The sequence below is a fragment of the Sorex araneus genome, chromosome 5 (genome assembly GCF_027595985.1).
Source record: "Sorex araneus isolate mSorAra2 chromosome 5, mSorAra2.pri, whole genome shotgun sequence".
Classification (NCBI taxonomy): domain Eukaryota; kingdom Metazoa; phylum Chordata; class Mammalia; order Eulipotyphla; family Soricidae; genus Sorex; species Sorex araneus.
In genome coordinates, this window is record NC_073306.1 from 50,226,314 (window position 1) to 50,253,828 (window position 27,515).

Sequence of the window (27,515 nt, forward strand, 5' to 3'; positions counted from 1 at the left end):
AGAGCAGGAGGGCATTTGCCTTGTACACAGCTAACCAGGGTTCTATCCCCGGCATCCCATATGGTCCCCCAAGCACCGCCAGGAGTGATTTTTGAGTATAAAGCCAGGAGTAACCCCTGAGCATTTCTGGGTGTGACCCAAAAAGAAAAAGAAAAATAACTGGGAGGCCATATAGCTAGTGGCTGACACATGGTTCAGGGGGATGAGGTCCTGATCTCTGGTACCAAATAAATGTGCATTTATAATTTTTCTTAGAGTTCACTTTATAAAAATATACAAGAAGTAAGAAAAAATTAATCTTTTCCATTTAGAAAAACAATACACATTAAATAATATACTAACAAATATGTTTATTAATATATTATTTATTTTCCTTCAATGTATTCACTATTCTTTAATGGAGACATTACTGGCGCCGCTTGAGCAAATCGATGAGCAATGGGACGACATGTGATACAGGTGATTCTTTAAAAAATGGACCAGAGAAAAATAAAAATTGGGATACTTTGTATTGTTTGACATTAAATGAAGTTTTATAGTCAAGAACAGAGTACCTTTACTTGAAAGGTAGAAATCAAACAATAAAATATTATGGACTTAGGTCACTTAGAAAGTAACAGTGGATATATACGTAAATAAAACTATTCCCAACTGTTGAAAATACATGCACTTACCAACTTACTGGGTCTACTCTGCAACCAGGTAAGTGTAAAAACTGGCAAAATGCTTAATTTAGAATTATAGCATCAATTTATGAAGTGGCTATCAAAGTGCTAATGGCCTGAAATGAATTCATTGCTTATGGAATCACACATTTCATCTGGAGTGACACGGAGGCTTCACTGGGATGAACAGACACAAACTGAAAAATGTGTATGTGCTCGAACTCATGCACACAGCAACTGTCTCTCAGCCACTGGGCCAGAGCGCAGAGACTCCGTCATAAGAAGCACATCTTATTTACAGTAATGTCACCAAAAATATGCAGACAGTGTGGGTCACAGTTTACATTTTAACAGGGGCAGCCACCTTGGTTCATTCGTCTACACTCCTACGTGCTTCCCCAGTAGGCCTCGCAGGCAGGCCCTCCATTTGCTTTAGAAAGAAAATCAGCACAGTGAGCTGAACTGGTGGAGCCTCAGACCAAAAGCGAAGCCTTCTGAATTATGAACTTTCCTGGGTGGGGACTTCAAGGTCTGAACAGACAACAAAGAGTTATGACAAAGAGTTAAAGAGCTGCTAGCTTCTAGTTCAGGAGGTTCAAATGTAAGCTTCTGAAATACAAGCAAACAATTCTGTTAGGGGAAAATGGCAACCGTGTGCTGGGGTCAAACATTTCACCAAAAAGGAAGTCCTGGCTAACAAAATAACCTCTACTGCCGCCTTGAACACAGAAATAGGAGGGCCGCAGCTTCTCCTTCAAAGCTAGCAAGAACATGTTGAAGGGCACAACTTAAAAAGCGGGTCATCTCCAAAACCTCATCATGTTCTTTCCTACTGTCAAGCTTGAGACTCACACACAGGAAGTGCTTGACAGGCAAACTCAGCAGGCACTGGAGACAATTTGGTGCACTACAGACTAGAACATGGTCACAGAGGGCATGTGGCAGCAGCCACCGGAGGTCAAAATGAGTCAAGCTTACTGATGAGACTGTCTGCTTCGCAAGGAGCAGTATTTTCTCTGGAGGGACGGAGTGGAGGAAACAGCCTGAGGATCACCGTCCTCCCCGTTCCAAGCAGAGCTAACACAGAAGAACACAAAGCTCGGTGCCTGTGATTTTGGTATCCAAAGTGCATTTGGCACTTTATCCCCCAAACTAGAGAATACTTAGGAACAGTGATTTTCTATGAACTGTCCTGTTTCAGGCTTCCTCTTGTGCAAAAAAAATTTTTTTCATGTCTGCTGAATAAAACAATTCATTTCTGATCCATAGATTAGTGAGAAGCTATCACACCAGTACAAAAATACCCACACTAGATTATTAAAATTCTAAGACTACTTTTTTGTTGTTGTTGTTTAATCCATAAAAATGGTACTGCACTCAATGACGATCACTCCAGTTTTGGTCTACTCCATGCTATACAGGATCAGAGGAATGAGCACGGCCGGGGAGTAACTGCTATTGTTTAGAAATGGTCAAGATTTGCCACGTGCTGGGGCTGATCCTTTAAAGTGCTGTTGCGAGTATCAGCTGCCATTGTAAGTACAATCAGCGGCCACCCTCTGACCAGGCACCCAAGAGTGGGAGCGCTTCGTTCCCTGCTCACTGCACCCACACATTAGCAGCAATGTTGACATCAGCAGAGGGTGGGATCCCCGGTACTGAAGCCCAGGAAGGCAACTGCCTCCCCCACTCCGAGGCCTCAGAGGGTGCAATCGAAGGGCTGGGGTGGGGGCTCCGTCGCTGCTGTGCTGGGAGCTTCCGGGCGCCTGGTCTGGGTGATTTTCTGTTTGGGGGCTTTGGTTTCCTCTTCCTCCTCAGTTTCACTTTCACAGACGTGAACCACCACACTGGGCGTTGACTCGGTTCCTGCGTGGAGTTCGTATTTCTCTCCTGTGGAGGCAAACAAAATGAGAAACAGGATAAGCCTCATGCCTCACAAGGCTCTTGTCTCTTCAAACGTTTATCGACTCCTAATTGAAATGGTTATTTACTGAGCCACACCCCGGACCCTAGCAACTTTAAAGTTCATACAAAGTCCTGCCATTTCAAGAGGGGTGCCAGTGGGGCTGAAGAGTGCATACCCCTCATGTTTGAGGCCGTGGATTCATGACCTAGCACTATCCCCCACCCCTCAAAAAAAAAAAAAAAAGGCAGCACTCTTGAGGGGTGATGAAAGGGAGGTTAAAATGCAAACTTAGTGGCCAGGGGATGACAAGCGGTGCCTGTCCCACAGTGTGAGGCCAGGAGTTCGATCTCTGGTGCCATCTGGAAGCCCTGAACGTGGTCCCAGTGACTTCGCTGTCTGGGACACCTGAGCCACAGAGCAGAGCTAGGCTTGTGTGACTCCTGGCAAGCATGCGTACCAAACTGCAAGTAGGGAAAATGTGTGGGACCCCAGGAAGCCCCTCAATGGCATGTGTGAATTCCATAGCAGCATCAGCAACAAAGGGGAGGGAAGGGAAATAAACGCAAATGGTAGCTGATGTTACTCCAGAAAGGTTTCTGTTTGCCTTAGGAGATGCGTCTGTGATTCTGGGTGGCATCTGCAAACTCTTTATTATAGATCGGACCCAGCCGTCTGAGGTAGAGCTCTGCTGAAATCACCACTGAAGATACTTGCTCTCAAAATATCTCTGTCTCCCCTCTATTATTTGGCTTTTAATTTATTTTTTTTTTGGTTTTGTTCTTTTTGGCCCCCACTCAGGGGTTACTCCTGGCTCTGTGCTCAGGGGTTACTCCTGGCAGAACTCGGGAGACCATATTTGGTGTTAGAAATTGAACTGGGGTTGGCTGAGTGCAAGGCAAGCTACTAAGAAATGTTTACTTACGAATTTGAAAACAAATTTGAATGCAGTGGGACTGATTTCTTTATTTTTAGGTCACTTCCAGCGGTGGTTAGGGGCTACTCCTGGATCAGTGTTTGGGGGGTTGCTCTGGAGATGTGAGGGACCATGTGAGTGCTGGGGATTAAAACCTGGACCTTCTACATGTCAAACATGAGCTTGAGTCCTCTGAGTTATCTTGCTGGCCCTGGCATTGATTTTTTAAAAAAATATCATTATTTAAGAAAGAGACATAGATGAAAGAGAAGGAAAAAAGAAGAAGAAATATGGAAAGGATGATCAGTATTATCACCAACTCTATAAAAGTCCTATTCAATGTAGAATTATCAGCTTGGTTTTGTTATTTTTTTTCTGTATTTGTTTTTGCAGTGCTGTGGACTGGATCCAGGACCTCTGGCACCTCCTGCCATCTCCCAGCTCTATTTTCTTTCTTTTTTTTTGGGGGGGGGTCACACCCAGTGGTGCTCAGGGGTTACTCCTGGCTTTGCACTCAGGAATTACTCCTGGCTGTGCTTGGGGGACCATATGGGATGCTGGGGATCGAATCCAGGTCGGCCGGGTGCGAGGCAAACGCCCTACCCGCTGTGCTATCGCTCCGGCCCCCCTCCCAGCTCTATTTTCAAATAATTTTTTTGCATGCAATGCTCAGGAACTGAACCCAAGCCTTGTACTTGTTCACTTCTGGAACTAAACACAGGCCTTAAGCAGTAAAGGTAATTCTATACCACTGAGTCATGTCTCCAATCCCTCCACCTGGTATTGAAGGGGCAAAGAGAAGGTATCAACTATGGTATTCATTAGCTGCCTGAATGTATAGGATCAAAAAATTACAGTTACATTTACTGAATAAAAAAACGTATATCATTTAATTAGCCACTCTGAAAGGTAGAAAGTATGGTGACTATTTTGAAAATGTGAAAACAGACGATCAAATCATGGAACTTAAGTATTTGCCTAAGTTCACCAGTAAGCAAATGCCAGAGCCTGGGCCCAGGATTGTGTGATTTGATCCTCTACACTTATCGTTCTGCCACTAATTTCCCTTGAGTACAAATGACTCTGTTCCCAAATACAAAAGTTGCACAGAGCGCAAGAGAGAGAGAGAGAGAGACGTTTGTTACCTGGCCCCAGTTTGGAAACAGCACAGAGCAAATCATAATTGATAACTGGTGTGGCATCTTCGCCCTGCTTCCAGCCTACTGGTGGAGAGGCTGGTGGGGAGATGAGGAACTGTTTGGCCGGCTGGGGTGGCAGTAAGTAGGACTTGTCCTGTGCTTCACCAGAAGTCTGAACCTGCAGGGAAGGAGAGACTTAATACCAGATTGTGACTGCGCTACTGTTGCTTCATTTTCATCTTTCTGTCAATGGTCACATGTCTTTGGAGAAACGGACAGCCTTTTCGTGGATTGAATCTGCAAGTGGTTGTGTGTTTGTCTCTGAACACTTGCATTGCACAGAGTCACACACATTAAGTATTCAATAAATATTTGTTGAATAAAGAATTGATAAACAAATGTACAGTGAATGGTAGTAAGAACTCAACTCCAATTTTATAGTAGGTCACTATCATGACCATTCAAGTAACTCCACGAATATATATATGTATATATATATGTATATATATATTTATATATCTTTCTTTTAGATATGCAGTTTGAGAATGACACCATTTTTTTCCCCTTTTACTTTGCAGGCTAAGTTTTCCCAATCTGTTCCCAAATAAGCCGATAGTGCACTTAATACATGAGTAGAAAGCTAAAACCTTACTTGAGATGGTATCCTCAAAACCAGTTCTTCTGAGCAGAAATTGGTTTGTCAAGTAGTCATAATGTAGAATTCAATTCTAAAACTAAAGGGATAGTATACCAGAGAGATAGTATGATTGGTAGAACTTGTCTTGCACATGGCTGACCTGGGTTCAATCCCAGAACCCCTTATGATTCTCTGAGCCTGAAGGAGTTGATCCTTGAGCACAGAACCAAGGAATAACCCCTGAGTACAGCTGGGTATGGCTCAAAAACCAAGTAACCAAGCAAAAAAATCCCCCAAAGTACAGGAGTTAAGGCTGGAGATATAGTACAGTAGGTAAGGTGCTTGCCTTGCTTGGGGCCAACCTGGTTTTAGTCCAAAATATCCCATATGGTCCCCTGAGCACTGACAGGAGTGATTTCTGAGAGCAGAGCCAGGAATAACCCCTGAATATCACCAGTATGGTCCCCGTAAATCTCCCACCAAAAAAAGAATGGGAGTCAGAGTGATATGATAGTACAGCACTAGGGCACTTGCCTTGCATATGGCTGATCTGGGTTCAATCCCTGACACTCCATTTGGTTCTGGGAGTCTGCTGGGACTGATCCCTGAATGCAAAGGCAGAAATAATCCCTGAGCACTGCTGGGTGTGGCCCCCAAACAGACAAACAAACAAAAAAAGACTGGATACAGAGAACAGAGACCTGATCCTGTTTTGGATGGAGTCCAGTATCCCTTGCACTGTTCAAGTACCTGTGCAAAATACAGCTTCAGCTTCTTCCCATTGAAGTCTGTCTCGTGGAGTTCTATCCGTGCTCGTGCTGCTGCTTCTGGTTTGCTGAAGTTTATTCTGACTCTTCTAAAGCTTTTAAACAACTGAAATGTGACATGGTCATCATAGATGGCGAAAAGTGCTTCAAATCTCTCCTACAGAGTGAGGGACAAGGGGGCAGAGAGAATGGGAAGAAAAGACAAACTTTTAACAAATAAAAATTTGGATCAGTAAGTAATCTGACAGAAGTTCTTACAACTGACCTCTTTTCCAAAAAAGCTATTTTTTTTTTTTTGCAGGTATTCAAGAATAAGCATCTCATTATCTCTTTACCAAATTCTACAGTTTCCAAGTTTTGTTTTGTTCTCTCAGAGCCAGGGATCAAACCCAGGGTCTTACACAGCAAGGCAAGTGCCCTATTGCTGAGCCACATAATCAGCACAAGGGAGGTGCTTATATTCTGCTTTTTTTTTTTTTTTCTTTTTGGGTCACACCCGGCGATGCACAGGGGTCACTCCTGGCTCTGCACTCAGGAATTACCCCTGGCAGTACTCATATATTCTGTATTGTTTCATATTTTAAAAAAAAATCTTAAAGATCACTAAGATTTTATTTTTTGTTTTTTATTTTTTTGGCCACACCCTGGTGATAATGAGGGATCATTCCTGGCTCTGCTCTCAGGAATTACTCCTGAAAGTGCTTGGGGAATGATATGGGATGCTGAAAATCGAGCTTAGGTCAGCTGCATGCAAGGCAGCCTTACCTGCTGTACTATTTCTCTGTACTATTACCATCAATATCACTAGTATTTTCTCCTAGATATGTTATAATGTATATGTCTAAAGTCTATTTCAAGATACCGTATGTATATGATGGAAAGAAAATTTTAAAGTTCTTTTTCCCCCATACAGATAACCACTTACTGAAAAGTTTATCCTTTCCCCTGTGCACTGAACAAAATAAAACATAGTTGAGAAAAATTAAAGTCCCAATTCAACAAAGATATGCCTCTTCTTCCTGTAAGAACTACCATTCCTGGCTCTAAGTAGTGTTATTTATCCATCTTAATCATTTCTGTTTACTTACTTGGATTCTTTTTCTATCTCCTAAAAACAGATGCTCCTTACTTCGTATATTATTGCTCTGGCCCTTCTTATGAATTCTTCAGATATGTTTGTCAAATTCTAAATTCCAAACAGATGGGAGTTTGTTTGCCTGTCACTTTTTTTTTTGTAGGGGGGTGGGGGGGTTGATATTTGGCTGTGGTCAGGGCTTATTCCTGGCTCTGCGCTCAGAGATCACTCCTGGCAGGCTCGGGAGGCCATATGGGGTGCTGGGGACTGAACCCAGGTCAGCCGTGTGTAAAGCAAATGTCCAACCTACTTACTGTCCAATTGCTTCGGCACTAGCCTGTTATCTTTTTTAATGGCTATTTAATTTTCACTATGGTCAGAGGAGGCTCTCCATAGCGATACCAAGTTGACATTCTTGAGATTTCTTTTTTGGTTCAAAAGGTCGTGAATTTTCATAAGCCTTCCATATTTGCTTTAAAAGAATAGGTTTCTGCAGTCTGGAATGTCAAGCCTGTGCTTTTTATTTCAGTCCCCACTCCCTTTCCTTTTCCTCTGCTGCCTCAATGGCTGGGGTTTCACACGTGCACAGGTCATACTATACTGTGGGTCTGGGATCACACTCAGCCTGTGGAGAATGGAACTCACTCTCCTACCAAGCTATCCAAGGGGTGGGGGGTCCCCTGGGTCTTCTCTCCCCTTCCCTTGCCTCTGTACTTGCTGAGGAGCCTGGGGGCTGCACACTTGGTTGCAGTGTACCAGAGATGACAGCCTCGCTGTGGCAGATGCAGCCCAATGGCAGGATCGCATCCAGCAGCATGGAGCGGTGTGGGGATGGTGCTTCCAGCCTGGTGTTTGCAAGGTAGGTGCCACACCACGGTGCCACTCGCACAGGCTCCTGTGCCTCTGCCACTCTCCTGATGGACTGAGCTACTGACAACTGAGCGCTCTTGGGTCTATCCACTAGGAGGGAGAACTACTTTTCCTTATTCTTTGCCTATTTTAAGGGTATGTTATTGTGTGCATATAAGTTTATAATTATTTTTCTTCCTGGTGAACTGGATCTAACCATTAGGAAGCAGCTCCCTTAACCTTTCTCTGTCTAGAAATAATTCTTTGTCTTTAAATCTATTTTGTCTGATATTAGTATAGTTGTTTTCTTTGCTCTATCATGGAACTGATCTATATCTTTTACTTCTAACACTTATGTATCCTTTTGTTTTAGATATGCTTCATAAAAAGTGTATGTGTCAATAAATCTGGTTTGATAATAATTGCTTTTTGGGAATGTGTGCGGTGCTCAGAATGAACCCAGAGCCTGACATACTCAAGACTGGCACTGGAGCTCTGAACTACATCCTTGGCTCTGACAATGATCCTTTTACTGAAGAAATTAGTTCACGGTTGTGATGACTGATATTTTTAAATGTCTTTTTTTTTGTCTTAGATTTTGTTTTTTTCTTTTTTTTTTATATTTTCATTTTTTCCCTCTACTTTTCCCTATGAATTAAATGTCTAGGAAATATTCATGTATGAAAGTGACATGGCTCAAAGTAAAGCAACTGCCTTTCTTGCTCTGAGACCTGGGTTCAATCCCCAGCATAACCTAACTACTCCCCAAACCCCCCCACTCAAACAAAAGATACATTGAGTGAAGTCATAGTACAACATTTATTCCCTTGCACATAGTTGAGCCTGGTTTGATTTCTGGCACTGCATGTGGTCCCCCTGAGTACTGCCAGGAGTGAGCCCTGAGATCAGCTGTGTGTGGCTAACACCCAACCCTGAAAGAAAAGATGCATGATATCCTTTAACTGGTGGTTCCCTCTGACAAAGGCAGTACATTTAAATCTTTCTCTCAAGGTTCACTCGGGAATGCAGTTCTAACTTTTTTTTTTTGGTAAAAAGCAAAATTAGGGAGCTGGAGACAATGTGCAGTGGGTAGGGTGCTTGCCTTGTACAAAGCCAATCTGAATTTGATCCCCAGTACCCCAAATGGTCCCCTAAGTCTGCCCTGAGTACTGTCAGGTGTGGCCCCCAAACAAAACAACAACAATAACAAAAAAGCAATAATAGGAGGCTGGAGACATAGAACAGTGGGTAGAGAATTTGTCTTGCACACAGCCTACCAGGTTCAATCTCCAGCACCCCTATCCCCTAAACAACTCCAGGAGTAACTCCTGAATGCAAAGGAGGAGTAATCCCTGAGTCCCACCAAGTGTGGTCCCAAAATAAAACAAACAGCAAACTTAGATATGTATTACCTATATATTTGGAGATGGGAGAAGAGCCAGAAAGAAGAAAAACAATATTTATTTGTTTTTCTTTTTATTTGATTTTTTGGTTTTATTTGTCTTTCTATTTTTATTTGTTTTTCTTTCTATTTGGTATTCTGTGAGGCTGAGAAAAAGTTATTTTCCCTTTTGTTCTAAAGCTCTGAAAATTAAAAAGCTAATTTAACTTACCAGATTAGTACCACTAAATTTTCTTTAATGATAACTTTTATGCAATAGCTTAATAAAAGCATATTTATAGCAAAAACAGATTAAAGAAAATTCTCAGTTCTTCCATAGATACTGAAATATGCAAATGGTAATATAAAAAAAGAATCTATAAGTTCTGATTTATGTCTATGTGAAGATCTTTCAATTACATGCTTGATAGTAAAGTAAAAATCATTTCTTTTTTGTCTCTCAATTTGAACATTTACTCACCACTTTACAATATTTCTCCAACTTAATAAGACCTAAAATAATCTGTGCTCAGATATTTACTCTTCTAATGTGCAAATCTGATTATTGACTAAATATCATTTATCCTAAAATAATATTTTGTTTATCCATTATAAAAATATATATAATATATACTAAGCAACAAATTGCATGCCAAACATGTGCTGTGCTGGTTTTGCAAAGTACTACAAACTTCTCTAAAGGAAAGTACTATAAGCTTCTTTAAACATTAAGATCAATTCTGCTCTTGTTCATAATTTCCACATACAAAAGCAATATGGACAAATATATAGTAAGCAATTTTATCTGGGGGGAAAAAGGTTTGAGAAAAACCGGTGAAAAAGTCAAACCCAAAAGTGCAGAAGTGGGGATTCAAGAGGGAGCATCCCTAGTGTAAGGCTTTTTTTTTGGGGGGGGGGACACCCAGCTGTGCTGAGAGCTTACTCCTGGCTCTGCACTCAGAAATCACTCTTGGCACTTGGGGAACCAAGGTGGTGCCAGGAATTGAATTTGGGTTGGCAATGTGCAAGGCAAATGCACTCCCCACTGTACTATCACTGTGGCCCCTCTAATTTTTTTTTTTTTTTTAAATCATACCCAGAGATGCTCAGGGCTGACTCCTGGCTCTGAGCTCAGGAATTACTTCTGATGGTGCTCAGAGAACATATGGGTTCAAGACTGAACCCAGGTCAGTTGTATGCAAGGCAAGCTTCCTTGCATACAAGGCAAGCTCTCCTATAACTCAAGTCCACAGAGTAAGGATTTTTTTTTTTTTTTTTTTTTTTGCTTTTTGGGTCACACCCAGCAATGCACAGGGGTTACTCCTGGTTCTACACTCAGGAATTACCCCTGGCGGTGCTCAGGGGACCATGTGGGATGCTGGGATTCGAACCTGGGTCAGCCTGGGTCGGCTGCGTGCAAGGCAAGCACCCTACCCGCTGTGCTATTGCTCCAGCCCCAGAGTAAGGATTTTTAAATGGCACATCAGTTGGGTTGTTTTTGTTTGGGGGCCACACCTTGTGGTACTAGGAGACAGAACTTACGGCTGTATACATGTAAGGCAAGTGCTATACCCTGGCCCAACATACCAGTTCTTAAAAAGGAATATGAACATATAAATATATTAAATATTAATAATTATCAATATCTGTGGCATATTTTCATAATTCCCTGGTAATTCATTTCAAAGATGGCAGATTTCATCATTTTAAAAAGAATCAGAAGGTTTTATAAAATCATATTCTATTTCTTTAAATATGCTGATAAAAATATTCAAATTTCCACAGGAAACAGTTAAATGAGCATCAGCAGCAAACACGACAGAAATTAAGGAAAAATTAATAAAGCACCATTTATGAAATCCTAACATTTTGTGACTGTACAGCGAAAGGTTTTCCTTGCCCAAGTTATAGAACCATAAACTTCCATGCTTATTTCTAATTGTCTACAGTTAAGTTTTCACAGTAAAAATTAACTTTTATGCTATGGTGTCAGGGACTGAATCTGGAATCTCACACATGCATGGCAAGCACTACTGCTAAGTTTCATTCTGTGTCAGACCAAAGCTATCTTGCCAACTACACATCTACTTGATAATCACATATTTCTTCCTATTTTCTTTCAAAAATATATTTTTTTGTTTTTGTTTTTGGGCCACACCCAATGGTGTTCAGGACTTACTCCTGGCTCTGTGCTTAGGAATCACCACTGGTATTCTTGGGGGACAATATGGGGTGTAAAGGGTCAGATCCAGATCAGTCACATGCAAGATAAATGCCCTACCTGCTGTACTCCTGCTCTGCCCCTCAATTTTTTTTTCTTGTTCTAGAAAATCACTAAGGGAGAAAAGCAGAAAAGGTCTGATAGGTCCCAAGGAGCAATAGATGAGGTTGGAACATATGTAATGTGCCATATATCCGTTTCACCTGGTCCCCTTACACAGGTCTCCCTAAATCTCATGCCAGTCCTCTGAGATCTCCTGCCAACCCACCTTATTGGCTCAGATAACAGATTATTTAACTTTCTGGGATTATTTAAAAATAATTTACTTCTAGAAGCCAGGGAGACAATACAAGGCACTTGCTTTATGCATGCCTGACCCAGTTCTATCCTTAATACCACATATATGGTCCTATGAGCTGTGCCAGGAGTAATCTGTGAGCACAGAGCCTGGAGTAAGCCCTGAATACCACCGGTGTGGCCCCAAAACCAAAGGAAACACACACACACACACACACACACACACACAAATTCACTTTGTAAGTCCCTGAATTCCCTGAAGTGAACTCTGACCTCCTGAAGGGTGATGGCTGCGAAGTGACTGTGGACAGGAATTTGAAGAGCCATAAAAAATTCCAACTGGGCATACACTGCTTTGATTTTTCAGTGGACTCAGTATACCCCCTCTGACAGTGAATCTGACAGGGAAATACACATAAATGAGTCTCTAAGCCGGTCCTGGAGGAGTTTCCTGTTACATAGGAATCTCACGACTTAGCCATCAGAAGCTGCCTTCAGCTGTGGAAATCATGAGCAATGTCAGCAGTAAAAAACGATATCAAAGACTTTGTACCCCAGTTGCGTGAGGACACCTGATAACAACTTTCTTGGGATCCAAGAGTGCTCTGTAGCTGGGCGACAAGCTTATTAAAATCATTAAGGGAGAAAAGCAGACAAGGTCTGACAGATTCCAAGAAGCAACAGATGAGGCTGGGAGTTACGGATGTGTCTCCTGATCATTCTGAACTAACACTGTGTTTCTCTCTGCTCCCCACTGTGAAGCAGAGGTTTATCAATTTTACTGAAAATGACTTTGCCTTATCCCTTTGCCATAGACTTAAAATAAATCCAAGAAGCTCACCACCACCACCCATATAGTGAGGAGGAGAAATAATTTTCTTGTTGAGAAGCAATGCTTCGATCGATTGATTCAACGGTAAATTGTTTTTGGCCTCTTAAAGCAAGAGCCTTACAGTCAAGCTTTCTGTACATGGGAACAGTCCCTCTCTCCAGAGGCTGCAGGCTCAGCAGTGTCAGAGGCAAGGCATCTATTTCTACATGTAAATGGGAAATGTGCCTTCAGCTGCCCAGTGTCACTGCTAACTAAACAGTCAGAGGAATTGACCTCACTGATCTAAAAACACCTCATGCACTCATAGGCAGGGTAAATTTTTGTTGTTGTTTGTTGTTTGGGGGGCCACGCCTGGCAGTGCTCAGGGTTTACTCCAGGCTCTGTGCTCAGGGATCATTCCTGGTGGGGTTAGGGTACTGAAGATTGAACTTGGGTCAGCCTTGTACAAGACAAGCGTCCTGTGCCAGCTGTACTATCTCTCCGTTCTAGGTATGGTGCAATTTAAAATTTTGCTCATTTGAGCACTTGTAAAAGTTCTGAGACTTAATTCAGAAATGCTAGCGAAGAACAAAAAACAACAAAACATGTAAGGTCTTCTATTATCTCCAGTATACTGCGTTATGTCACCTTCATTACTTTTTCAGATCATAAAGCATGAGGGGTTTAGGAAGTAGCTCAGTGGTCAGGACTTGTGCCTTGCATGAAGACCTAAATTCAATGTTCAGCATTGCATGGTCCCCCAAACACTGCAGGGTAAGTGTACCCCTGATGGCCTAAGTGATCCCAGCATTCTGGCCTGGGCAGCACCATTTCATTGGGCCCAAACACTGAACTGTCTGGCCAATGGCTGAGTATTGCTGGGACTGACCCGTGGGTCCCCTGGAGCTGCTTGGAAGGTTGCCGCCGCAGAACATAAAACTGACTTAAATTCAACATCACTCAGGAATATCATCTCCTCAATACTGATTTCTTTATTAATGGTTAGCATGTATCTAGATGCATACACGGACTCACTGGACCCTAAATCTCTATCTCCTTTACCGCAAACAAGAAACGTGGTCACATCTATGACAGAGAAATCTTTTTTATTTTGCTTTATGGGTCACATCTAGCAATGCTCAGGGGTCACTTCTAACTCTGGACTCAAGAATTAATCATGGTGGTACACAGGGGACCATATGGGAAGCCGGGAATAGAACCCAGGTCAGTCATATGCAAGGCAAATGCCCTACCCACTGTACTATTGCTCTGGCCCCAGAGAAATAATTTTTATGTAAAAATCTGTGGATTCATATTAGGTGGGGCAGGAACTATCCCTCATGGATTGTTTACCATCTGGGCAGACACTGTTGAGGCAGAGCTCATTAAGCTGCACACCTGTGAGCTACACATTTCTCTACAGGTGAGTTTTAACTAATTTTTAAAAGCATGAGGCATAACAAGAGAATGGTGGGATGAGCTGGCTGTAGAAGCTTGCTTCAAAAACGCAACCCCCATCCCTGAAAGGCCTGGTGGGTGCCCCAGTCCTGTATGTGGGAGCAGGTGAGAGCATGAGCCAACCTTAGTCAGCTGCTATAGTCCCTCCCCTCCTTCTCTCTCTCTCTCTCTCTCTCTCTCTCTCTCTCTCTCTCTCTCTCTCTCTCTCTCTCTCTTTGTCACACCCAGTGGTCACGCTCAGACGTTACTCCTGGCTCTGTACTCAGGAATTACTCCTGGCGGTGCATGGGGGACCATATGGGATGCCTGGGATTGAACCCGGGTCAGCCAAGTGCAAGGCAAACACCTTCCCCACCATACTATGGCTCCAGCCCCCCTATGGTTCATTTCAATCAGAGCCGTTTATCCTGAGTTGTTAGTCTCCCTGTTTTGCTAGTAGTAGAGAAAACTCCCTTTTTGCCCTGGCAAAGTTGAAAAAGGACTATGCCCATGCCCGTCCAGAGTGTGTATGGATCATACAGGACTTGTTTTCAAGAAGTCTGGTGAACTGCTAGCCTCAGAGCGCCTGGCAACAGTGCTGGTTAAGGTTCACTGCTACCTCCCAATCACATTCATGGTGAAAACTGATGAAGCTACTTGTGAAAATCAATCGTTCTGGGCAGCAGAGAGGTCAATGGACCAGGAGACCTGCATTGGATTTCCTACATCCCATGGTCCCCTGAGCAGAGTCAGGAGTGATTCCTGCCTCCCCTGAGCACAGGGCTGGAAGCTGCCCCCAACCACTGCAGGGTGTGGCCCCCAAACCAAAACCAAAACAGGTTGAGCAAATGCTCCACTATTGTCTATATTCATGGTGCCAATTAGAGTAAGAAAATGAAAAAGTCACTTAAAGTATTGAGTAGTGATATGCAGTTACCAAAATTACATAAAAAATGTGAACCTGCAGTACAAGATTCTTCTTCAATAAGGTTACTTAGGCAAAAAAGATTAAAGAAAAAAAAAAAAGCTTTGTTCTGAGGCTTGCCTTAACAAGGAGCAACTCAGAAACCCATTTTTTTCCCCTTTGGTCTCATATAGATGTTTGAAAGACCGTAGGTTTTGTTAACTTCTTTCTTACCATTTCATCCACCCCCTCACTCATGTAATAGGTCAGGCTCTATTCTCGGAGCTCAAGGCGAAAGCAAGAAACAAATGTTGATTCTTGTGTGACCTATTCTAGGCTAGAAGCCTTCCCCACTCCCAGGAGTGTTTTCTTCTTGGACCTTAAAGGACGAAGGTAATTACTGGGGCTGCAGAACCAGCTTCATGCTCTCCCTGGCAGCCATGTAACGATAGGAACCCAAAGGGGTCCAACTCTGGGCCTTGTGGGTGTCAGGCACATGCTCTACTCCTCTGAGCTATTTCGTACCCCCAGAATGAAGGCACATATTTTTTGTGGGGAAGACCACCCCCAGCATGCTAAAAGACTAACCCAGACACATCACTTGAAGGGGCTGTTTCCAGCAGTGTGACACTGAGGGGGGTGGGGGCCATGGGAGTCTGAGGGTGTGGAGAGGTTTCCCACAAATGCAAAGTGGGACACTAGCCCCTTGAGCTATCTTCCCAGCCCTGAAAGCAGTTTTTAAGGTTAGGGACCCATCTTTGCAAAGATACAGAAACTCGAAAGCATGCTGTCAGAAACAACCCTGGGAAGAAATATAATTGTAGTTGTTTGAGGTTTTCTTTCTTTCCTTTTTTTTAATAAAACAAAACATCCTTCATCTTCCTGAATATTTGGTCCAGAAGCCTTCAGAGTAAGGCCAGGTGAAGTAGGTGTGTCCATGCAGATGGGGAGCTCCAGGGGTTCTAGTGGGCTGGAGTAGAAGTGGGGGAAGGAAAGTTGTCACCAGGGAGGGTGGGTGACGGGACCCAAGGTACTGGAGTTCAACAGGGATGAGGACACATGTCCTCGGAGGGGCAACCCAGCCCAGGATACTGAAGCTCAGTGGGCTGAGAAGGGTCCGGCAGGGAAACTGGCAAGTGCAGGGGCAAAGTATGTAAATTATCAGCAAGGGGGCAGGTGGACAGAGTGTCAGAGATCACTCAGAGTGCGAAGGGTGAGGAGGGGGTCTGCAGGGAACTCAATCCAGTTGGGGTAACAGTTCCCATCTGGGTAAGGAGGTGCCTGGGTGGAAAGGCAGCCCAACAAAGTGTACTGGGGACTAGGTGTCCTCTGATTAAAAAGCAGGGCCAGTGAGTAGACGTTTTAATGCCCCCAAAACCATCACTATCAACTCGACTCAGCCCAAATGGTAAGCAGGTCAGCAAAAAGAGTTTCCTGAGTGATGGTGCTCAGGAATGACATGTGCTGACAAGAGACTGAACCTGGACCTCCTGATCTCTCTGTGATCCAGTCAGCTGAACTACCTCTCTGGCTCCTGTCCCCCAAGGTTTTATAACGATCACCCATATACAGTTTTATTATTATTATATAAATATCTTATATTTTGCATCATTAGATATTAGCATTAAAACTTTTGTAAAACTTATAAAATTTACTATGACTAAGAGTGGTATATAGCAAGAAGTGCACGAAGCACAACTAGAACTCTTTCAATCACTTCCAATATAAACTTGAGTTAGCTATAACTCCGAATGATTTTTATTTTTAAAATTTATGTTAGTTTTTGGATTTTCGACTACACCCAGTGATGTTCAGGGGTTACTCCTGGTTCTGCACTCAGGAATTGCTCCTGGTGGTGCTCCAAGGATCATATGGAATGCCAGGGATCAACCTGCCTTTTTTGGCTGCATACCAGGCAAGTGCCCTGCCCACCGTACTATTGCTCCCACTTTCCCTCAAATGACTTTTTAAAATGCAAACCTCCTATTCTTAGCACTGAAAATTAAATAACAAAATAAAAACCAACAAGATTTGTTCTGGCAGGCTCCAAAATTGAATGAATAAATGAATGGATTTACTAGGACTGATCCAGAGTTCACAAACCATCCTACTCAAAATATTTGGGGGTAAAGATCAGATCTTTAAATGCTTCCTCTTTGTCTTAGACTGAAACTTCCAAAAACAAACAAACAAACAAAACATTACAGCAAGATCTAATGGTTGCTGTAGACTGTCGGACCTTGCGTCAGTGGCAGATTTTGCAAAGGGTGCGCTACCTCCTGTGTCGCCCAAATCCACATGCTCCCCAGTGCAGGGAAAGGCAAGAGTGTGCCTACCTTTTGCTCCTGCACTTCAAACACTGCTTCATGGACACTGCAAGCGAAAAGTGAGGTAGGCAAATCACTTAAATCCATCATCTCTTCTAAGTCATCTTCGTTCTCGCCAAAGATCATCTCTTCTTCCTCTTCTTGATCACTGCTGCAGAGATCTGACTGGCTGTCATTCCAGGATTTCACCGTGTCCCTCAGCATGGCTCCCGACAGGCGGCTCTTTTTCCCTTCCTCAGGTTTTGTCTACCAGGCATCTACTGTAAGGAACAAAATAAAACAGAACACGGGGATAAGGCCAAATAATGTTCTGATCAATCCTCAAGATTCATCAAACACAGCAATTTTGTTCAGGAATGATAAATCAGCGATGAAATCAACTGATTACAGTACTCCAAAATGAATTCTATAGACACTAATTGGATTTGCTTAGCATATCTTATATAGTATGCAATCCATTTCCCTGACATTGACACATTACGAAAATAAAACAAAGCAAGGTTTTCTCATAAAATTGGGAGGGAAAGAGCTCTTTTCAGACAAACTCAGATAACATCAACATGTACATTGATTTACAAGCAGTGGGAAGGGAAATGCGAACCAGAAGTGCCTTGGCATATTTGTTTTGGGTTTAGGTCTAGACTGAAAGTGGCACAGCAGAACAAAACCCACGCTGATTCACTCACCATCTGCACCCTGAAATATTCTCTGTGATGAGCTGATTATGGCGTTCTTAACCAATCTGCTCTTTTTGAATACTCTCCCGCAGTACCAAGTTACCCAAGCTAGTAGTTCTGTATAAGGTGGACCCATGTTGATATCAGAAATATTTACAGTGGGCAGAACTTGACGAAGGATGCCCAAAGGCATGTCCTTTTCCTGAACTTTAATTTTGAACCCCAAGGCAAGGAGCAGTGAGTGCTTCTGTGTTCAGTAATGGAAAACACCTTGTCTTAGGTGGACAGCTGAAGTGTGTGTCTGTCTCCTCCCAGGATCTGTATCTACCAGACTGTCTTGAGCAAAACACATTTCAAAATGCTGACATGAGATTTAGTAAATATTTACATTGCACAAAAAAATTAACTGATCATGACACCACCTCAATACTACCTAATTTGTGTTTGTTTTCTTTTATTCAAAAACAGAAGCTTGAAGAGGCCCAGAAGATGGTACAAATGGCAGTAGCACATGCTTTGTGTACAGGCGCCCTGAGTTTGAGCTCCGGCACTACATGATCTCTTGGGCACTGCTAGAGACCCTTAAGCACTGAGTCGGTAGCGCCCAGCACTCGGTATAGTCCCAGAACAAAAATAAAACAGATGACAGCAAATACACTGCTTGCATAAAAGCTTTATAGAATGTTAATTACTATAGATGAAAACTATTTGGGGGCGGTAGTGCCCCACACTTGGCTGTGCTCAGGGCTTATTCCTGGCTCTGTGCTCACTGATAATTCCTGGCAGTGCTCAGAGGATCATATAGAGTGCCTGGGGTAGAACCTGTGTGCAAGGCAAGAGCCCTACCCATTGTATACTATCACTCTGGCGCCTAGGACAGAAACTATTGAAAGTAAAATCTTTACTAGTTCTAAACATTTTCTGAATGTGGATCATATGGCGGGCACATCTGATGATGACTAAGACATGAGGTTCCTATCCTCAAGGAGCTCCCACTAAAGCAAAAATTTTTGGTGGCAGCCCCCCAAAATTTGGAGTCAATAACTAAATCTCCCTAAAAGGATCCTGTTCCATGCAGCGACTGCTGACTTTCCATTCCTCACTCTCCACCTGTCCCTCTCCCCAGCTAATATACCTGTTTCGGAGTATGTCGTCTGGAAAAAGGAAAAGCTTCCATTCGGATCCCTCATTCCCTCCAGGCTCACCTTCCCCACCAGCTCCTTGCAAGGGAGAACCTGTGTTGGCTGCGCTCACTTCCAGGGCTCATCTCTCCTCATGCCCGGGCACTTGGACTGCTGCCAGGATCTCTGGCCTTTCTTCTGGCACTGCCCTCATTCCTGAGCACCTCGAAGGACAGCCTGCAACCCTTTCCCCTTGTGTGGCCCTGGTGGTCCCCAGTACCTCTGGGTCCAAGCAGTGCTGGCTGGTGTAGTCAGTTGGTCGAGTATCACCCCAGACCTCTGTGAGCACTGAGAAGAGGGAGGGGAAGAGTTCTGATATAAATACCTAGTCACTCTCAGCATGCACTGAAGATTTTTAGCCTAATCTGACTTTCAGGATCCATGACAGTGGACTGTCATTATATGCTATTTCACAAAAGGCATTAATGTTTTTATTTCCCAGTCCCAGTTCAAAAGAGGTTATAGAGATAGCTAAACATGCATAGGTCCAGGTTCAATTCCCCAGCACTGTGTAGTCCCCTTAGTACAGGCTGGTATGAAGCTCAGACCCAAAACTAAGGAAAATAAGGAAGAGAGGAGAGATGAGAGAGGAGAAAGGAGAGGGGGGAGTGGGGGAGAGAGAGACACACACACACACACACACAGAGACAGAGAGAGAGAGACAGAGAGAGAGAGAAGAGACTTGACCTGGTTTTTTGAAAATGGGAAAGTTAAGAAGGTCTAAAAGACCAGGTTTTAAAATTTGAGAAAGTCAAACTATTTTGGTAAGGTTTTTTGTTTCAAATTTCTTCCAACTCCTAAAATGTAAAAAAAAAAAAAAAATCAGTACAGGAAACTATCCTTTACCTAACTTAAACAACTTCTTAGAATGTTACACCTTCACTTCCTGTTTGATATTTTTACTTTTGTGTCTTCTTTTTCCACTTGACAAGTATTTCAAACAAAAAATGTTTTAAGTTTAAAATAAGGAGTTCCTGTATCCCCTTTACCCAGAGTTATCACTTATGTCCCCCATTTTTGTATTTGTTATCATTTTAAATTCTTTTCTTTTGAAACAAATGGTCCAAGGTAAAGGGCTGGAGAGACAGCAGAGTGAGTAAATAACTTGCCTTGCATGCTGTAGACCCAGGATTGATCACCAGATCACCACACCAGAGCACCACCAAGAATGATCCTGAACACAGAGCCAGGAGTTAAGCCCTGAGCATGAACGGGTGTGGCCCCAAAACTAAACAACAACAACAACAACAAAAACCCACAAAAGACTCTGGGATAAGAGATGGGGGAAAGGGCAAGGAGAGGAAGCAAGGCCTCTGTCCCATAAGCTCAAATGAGGGATCATATGCCCTTTCCCCAAATCATTTTCTCACTCTCAGCCCCCCCACCCCCTCTCTGTACATGTACATATAAATGTATGCATACATGTGTGTTTTCTTGTTTTGGAGAGGAGGGGAGCCATACCTGACAAATGCTCAGGTGTCTGGGTCTACACTCAGAAATCACTCCCAGTGCTCTGGGGACCATATGGGATGTCAGGGGTTGAACCTGGGGTCAGCCACATGCAAGGCAAGCACCTTTCCCAAAATGGAAATATCTCTCCAACTCCATAGACATATGCATGTTTTTTCTGAATTATTAGGGTAAGATGTCGTGTGACCCCTCCCCCTTTACTTCTAATATGTTATTGTTTAATAACAAGATAATTTTCTTTCACTTATACATAGTACAATGATCAAATCAGGTCATCTAACATTGGTATAATATTATCTAGGCTGGTATATGCTTTAGTGGTTGAGCACTTGTCTTGCAAACTTGCCCTGGGTTTGATACTTGGCACTACAAAACAACAACAATAACAAAAAATAAAAATCTTTATGTAATCTCTTCATTCTCAGCAATGGAAAACAAATTATCAAATTCTTCCTTTCCAGCAGGTCTGACTTTGGGGCGGGGGGAAACTCCAAACAATAATAGTGAGTTTTTTGTTGAAATAGTGAATGTAATCAAAGTAAAGAGAAAGTAAAGTGAAATTTATCAGCTACACAGGCGGGGTGGGGGGCTGGGGAGGTTGGGGGGAGAGGTTTACTGTGGTTCTTGGTGATGGAATATGTGCACTGGTGAAGGGATGGGTGTTTGAGCATTGTGTAACTGAGACTTAAGCCTGAAAGCTTTGTAACTTTCCACATGGTGATTCAATAAAATAAATAAATAAATAAATAAACTCAACAAAAAAAATCTTTATGTAAATCAGTCTATATTTCCTCACTTGGAAAATAGAGATAAAGTAATTCTTCCCCAGTAAAGATATCTGAAGGAGTAAATATATGCTAAGGCTAAGAATGCTTTCATATGATGCTCAATTAATTCCATTTTTTGGTATGGGCACACTGCTCAGGGTTTACTCCTGGCTCTGTACCTGGAGATCACTCTTGGCAGTACTTGGAGGACCTTACGTTGTACTAGGGATCAAATCTGGGTTGGCTGCATCCAAGGCAAGTAAGTACATTACCTGCTGTACTATGTCTCCAGCCCCCAATTAATTCTTTTTTTATTTGTGGGGAATCCACACCCAACGATGCTCAAGGGTAACTCCTAGCTCCATGCTCAGGAATTGCTCCTGGCAGTGTTCGGGGATCACATGTGATGCCAGGGATCAAACCCAGTTGGTCTCATGCAAGGCAAATGCCCTACCCATTAGCATTGGTACATAGCATAATGTACTACTGCTCTGGCCCCAATTAATTCTTTACATATAGGTATGGTACATGTCAATTTGTTGTTGGACTGGAAGGACTACAACATATCAGAACCACTTGTGGAACTGTTACTAAAACAATAAAAATACATTCCTAAATGATTTAGTTCCATGCAACAAAGTGACAAATATAAAACCAGGACTGGAGAAATAGCTCAAAGGGCTGGACACATGCTTTGCATGCAGGAGGCATGGGGTTGGACCTCTGCACCACACAGTGTCTCAAGCATTGCTGGGAATAACTCCCAAGCACCACTGGGTGTGGCAAACCAAAAAACTTTAAAATCAAAATAATTTTACTATATTATTATTATTTTTTGGGCTGCATTACAGCCCCTGGCTGTGTTCAGGGCTTACTTCTGCTGCTGTGCTCAGGGATCACTCCTGGTGGGCTTGGGGGACCATATGAGATGCCAGTGATCAAACCTAGGTCAGCCACATGAAAGGCAAGTGCCCTGCCACATTTGATGCTAATTATCATTATCATGCAGATGATACTTCTCTGGGTAAAAGTCAGTCATAATATAGTTTTATGAATATAGTCCACACTGCCAAACTTTTTTTTTTTTTTTTTTTTTTGCTTTCTGGGTCACACCTGGTAATGCACTGGGGTTACTCCGGCTCTGCACTCAGGAATTACTCCTGGCGGTCTCAGGGGACCATATGGGATGCTGGGAATCAAACCCGGGTTGGCCGTGTGCAAGGCAAACGCCCTACTCGCTGTGCTAACGCTCCAGTCCCTGCCAACCATTTTTAACTTTGACATCACAAATATAGCTAAGTTGGGAAAGAGCCGATTCAAGTCAGGTGGTGAAAACAACAATCCTAGCATATTTACAATGAAAACATAAGATAACTGACGTTTAAAACTTTAGCTCAGTTATATTAGGAAAAATTACAGTGCATATCTCTCTCTCTCTCTGTCTCATTCTCATGCGCGTGCGCACACACACACACATATATAAATATAGCCTACATATTGGTTCTATGCTGCTAACTGTAACTGCAATTGTGGCTAACTCTGCCCACTTCATCTAGGACAACTAATCTTGCCTCTATTTACTAAGGCAGGGAAATCTGAATGGTTCAACAGAAGGGCTGAACCAATATCCTCCAGCTTCTGTAAGCAAAGGCCTGTGCTAATCAGGGGTTAGCATCATCTCCAGCGCAATAGTAGCTGCTGTTGGCTTCTGGCAAATTGTTTCTTCATGGAAACATCAAATGAGTGGAAAACTCCAACCAGCACTACCATCTGCTCTGTTACAACAGGCCTGTGACAAAAGTCCTCTATCAAGACAAAATAAAGTGCATCGATTTGACTTTGCATTTCAAATTCTAATCACAAAAAGGTAAATTTCTCCTCTAGTATTTTTTTGAAAAATAATTTTTCAAAGTACACGCTTCTCCACTTGATGACCATTTTAAATAGCTTAGCCAGATGCACTGTATCATTTTGTCATGTGTTCAAAATGCTACTGAACAAACACTGGAGGCAAACAAGGACCCATTAATTTCTAAAGTGCCCTGTTGAATAACCTTAGAAAAGTCACTTAGCTTTTTGCTTTATATTTGGTTTTGCATCTATAAAATTGGAAAAATACAGAGGTTGCTGAACCATTCAACTCCTCTAAAAACCTTCTGAATTCTAGGGCCAGGAAGATAATTCAAAAGGATGTAGTCATGCCTTGTATTTGCCAGGCTCTAGTCCTATCCCTGACATAACATGGCCCAGCAAGTACTGACCCAAACCTCACAGCCAGACCTCACATGTATCACGGGAGTGGGCTCTGGGGTCCCCTGGAGTACAGCTTGGGAACCCCATCCCAAGAAAAACAAGGAAAAAAAAATCCCAAGTCATAAATTTACTTTTTATTTACTGGGCCATAAGTGGTGGTGCTCAGGGCTATTCCAGGCTGTATGCTCAGAAGGGATCCCTGGTAGTGCTTGAGGGACCATACCAGGGTCAGCCACAGGCAAGGTAAGAGCCCTACTTCCTGTACTGTCTCTCCAGCCCCCTAAATTATAAGTTTAGACTAAATTTCTTTATACCTCAGCACTGTCAACAAGGGACTTTCTTGAAAACCTTCAAACTTCCTCTTCATTAATCACTTACAGGTAGAAATTTTACTCTTTGTTAATGCTGTGGTAAAAATTCTGGTGCAATTTCTCCTAAAAATAGGTAAAAGTCAGATTTCTATGCTTTGTAGGCTTCAATGACCTCTGCCCTCTTTTCATAATCTGAGCTCATTTTATTATTACTGAGGCCCAGTGCTCCACCAGGAATAGAAGTATTTCTAAACCCCAAAAGAAAAACAGCACCAACAAATCAGAACTGCCATAACATGCACAAATAAGCTTCAGAGACTACTGAAGTAGAGATATAAAAGCCAAATGTTGTTTGTTTGGCTGTATATAACTAATTTTTCCTCAATATAATCTCTTCATTCTAGGAGAATAATGGAGACCCAGAGTCTAGTCTGATCTCCACTTTCTATGGTTTGCTGAGATCTAACTTAAAAGATGATACTGCACTTTAAAGTTTATTGTTTATTGGGCCATAAATGGTAGTGATTCACAAACTGGTGATATTTCACAAACTGTGGCCTAATGGATTTCCAAATGACATTACTTTCTGTAATATTTTGTTTAAATCTTAAGAAACAAAGCCTCTAACACCAAGCAAATTTTGTTCACTGGTAGCCTTAACATTCATATTTGAAAAACTATAAATATTAAAACTCAAGTAGGAAAAATCTTTTCTTGTTCTTTAAGAGTATGGAAATCTCTTCTCAATCTAAGAAAGGTAGAAGCAAAACGCAGTTAGCATTTGGCTCAGGAACAACTGTTTCAAGGCATTTCCCTGTCTTCCATGCATGGAAAGTTCATTTCCAGAGAGCACTCAAAAGGTGCAGGAGTGCAGTGTCTGGCACAAGAGGCCAAGTTCTATCTCTGGCACTAAAAGCTCACCTCTCCCAGCCACACATGCAAAGGCTGGCAGTTATTGTACCAGCCAAGTTTAGGTGTGTGTGTGGGGAAGGGTGGCCCCCAGGTCACTAAGCACTGGTTTCAAGATCTAGTCCCAAATTATTTATTTCTAGGGAACCACATTCCAAAATCCTACTAAAATGCAGCATGCACACATTGTACACACGTGTATATCCTAATACTCTGCTTGTAATACTGTATATATCCTACTACTGTGTTGAGTAGGAGCCAAGGAAGTGTCTTAAAATCATTTCAAATTACATGTAATCACAGTTGCTTCTCTTCCCAAGCATGAGAGATTTCTTTGAAATAGTAGAATTCTAGGACAAGTTCAAATAAATGTGGAGTGCTAGGAAAAGAGGAAAAAGAGGGAAATGAAAGGAAAAAAAAGTGGCATGCTAGGTAACTTGCTTTAAGGGGGAGCACGTAATTTTCATTTGAGCACTACACTGGAACACCGCTTTAGATAATCCTTGTTTTGACACCAGACCCCTAATTCCTGAAGGCGATGATCTGATTTCGCACAGGAAGCCGGGACCAAGCAACGTGCAAACAGCGCTACTGCTCCCCGCATCCAGGCACCGGATGAAAGCAGACAAGTTTCTAGAAGTTAATGAACTAGTAAAAGCCAAGGTTATCGGCGCACTGCCCGGAGGTGGGGGGGCGGGGAAAGAGAAGGGGCTTCCACGTCAGGCCGTCCCCGTTTAACCCACCGGGACCGGCCGCTTTTCAAACTGCTGATGGAGAGATAGGTGGGAACAATTGCCTTGGTCATGTTTTCCAAGACGCCAACCCGGGCACGACAGGGATTGGACCCCGCCCGCAGTAAGGACGCGACGACAGCATCGTTAGGGCTCCGGACACCGGAACGCCCACCCCTCCTGGGCATCTGCGGACCCAGGTTTCCACTCTTGATTAACTTTTCTCACCCCTCTTCCCCGCAATCCTCTCCGGGGCGGGCGGGCGACAAAACCTGCAGGGGTAAGCCCGACGCCGGCCCCACCCTGCGGAGGCAAAGACTCACCTGCGCGCTAGGCGGCTGCAGGAAGGCTGGCCGGGGAGAGGCCGGAGCGGCCCGACGGGGCTCCGCGGCAAGCCGGGCAGCGCCGCGAGGAGCAGCGGGACCCGGGGAGAGGCGTCGGGCTGGGCTGCTGCCGGGCTTCAGAGCCGCACCAACCCGCACCCTTGCAGCCACGCCCTCGACGCCCGCTCCTGCGGCCGCCTACGCCGGGGGCGCGAGATGCGTCCGGCCCAAGCGGAGCCGCCAGCTCTGCGCGCGCCCCCGCCGTGCCCGTGCGGCCCCGCCTCGCTCCGCCCCGCCCCCTCCGCCGGCGGAGCGCGCGCCGCGCAGGCGCCCGAGGGCGGCGGCGGGGCGGAGGCGCGCGGGCGGGGCGGGGGCGCGCGGCGGGCCGAGCGGGGGCGCGCCGGCCGGGTGGCGGCAGGCAGCGGCCCCGCCCCTCGCGAGCGGCCCTGGGCGCGGGGTCTGGCCGCGGGTGCGCGCGCTCCCGGCCCGCGTCGCTTGCGTTTCTGGAACCGGCTGGTAGTGGTTTGGGGGCGCTGGGACAGGCTCATCCTGGCACGCAGGGGCGGGGGTCTTAGGTACTCTGAGGACTGGATCTTTGACGACCTCTAGTCTCCTGCCACGACCCCAAATAGTTTATCTCCTTTTCCTCGCTCACCCCGTTATCTGGATCGGGGCTTAGTTCCAATAAAGAACGTTTACTGAGGCCAGTTACTATGTACACTGCGCCGCGTGCTCTGGAAGCTTCGCCTCATTTAACCTCACGGTTACCGGCGAACCAGTTATTTTTATAGATGAGGAGGGCTTGCAAGGGTTTGATTGCTCAAGGAAAGGCAGCTTGTAAGTAGCCGAGAGCTATGGGGGGCACCCAGGTGGCGGGGGGATACTCTCCACCGCTCCCGGCCCCGCGTCTTCTCCCCTCCTCCCCATCTCGCCGCCCTCCTCCCCCTCGTTCCTCCTTCCTTCCTCCCCTTATGAACAATACTGGTAATATTGACATTTCTAATGCTTTATTTTCCGTTTACGAAACAGTCTTGCCCGATTCTCAGAAGCCCTGGGCACATTTATGCCTACTCTGCAAGCGGGAAAAGCCAGGGTCTAGGCTTTTCAGTGAGTTGTCCAAAGTTCAGTGGTAGGATGGGGCTTTCTTTGCAGATGTTTTTGTTACTGTTCTGCAAGTCATCTGAGCCAGACTTGGAAGCGAGCCTGTGTCTCTTCCCTTAGTTCTTGACAAAGAAATAGAGGCTCAGAACAGGAAGGGAATTTGTATTAAGGGCGTGCAGGACGAGGAAAATCAGCTTTGATCTTCACATGATGACTTCAGAGCCAAGTGAAGTGAACTGAATGCTCTCAGGCACCTGGGTCAGGGGTCAGGAAGAGGATTAAAGTGTGCAGAATCTAGCTGATCTCGGTTACATGGTTTTTGCTTGTTCGTTTTTGTTTTTTTTGCTTTTTGGGTCACACCCCGTAGTGCTCAGGGGACCCCTGAGTCAGCTGCGCACTAGGTGTCTTCCTCACTATAGTATCTCTGCAGCCCCCAACCCTCCCATCTCTGTTATGTTTAAAG

The 27,515-nt window shown here is 43.9% G+C and overlaps 1 protein-coding gene across 2 annotated transcripts; it reads right to left on the reverse strand.

Annotated features, from left to right (window-relative positions):
- Positions 1 to 347: 347 nt before the first annotated feature.
- Positions 348 to 26,241, reverse strand: RCAN3 (RCAN family member 3). 2 transcript variants are annotated; one of them, XM_055139641.1, is made up of 5 exons: positions 25,952 to 26,241; positions 17,339 to 17,586; positions 6,011 to 6,184; positions 4,630 to 4,801; positions 348 to 2,555 (listed from the first exon to the last, which is right to left on the reverse strand). In XM_055139641.1, exons 2-5 carry the CDS (start codon positions 17,531 to 17,533, stop codon positions 2,365 to 2,367), a joined length of 732 nt encoding a protein of 243 aa, XP_054995616.1. In that variant the 5' UTR covers positions 17,534 to 17,586; positions 25,952 to 26,241; the 3' UTR covers positions 348 to 2,364. The 2 variants fall into 2 exon arrangements, with proteins under 2 accessions (XP_054995616.1, XP_054995615.1); XM_055139640.1 differs by having other exon boundaries at positions 17,339 to 17,589.
- Between the last annotated feature and the right edge of the window lie 1,274 nt (positions 26,242 to 27,515).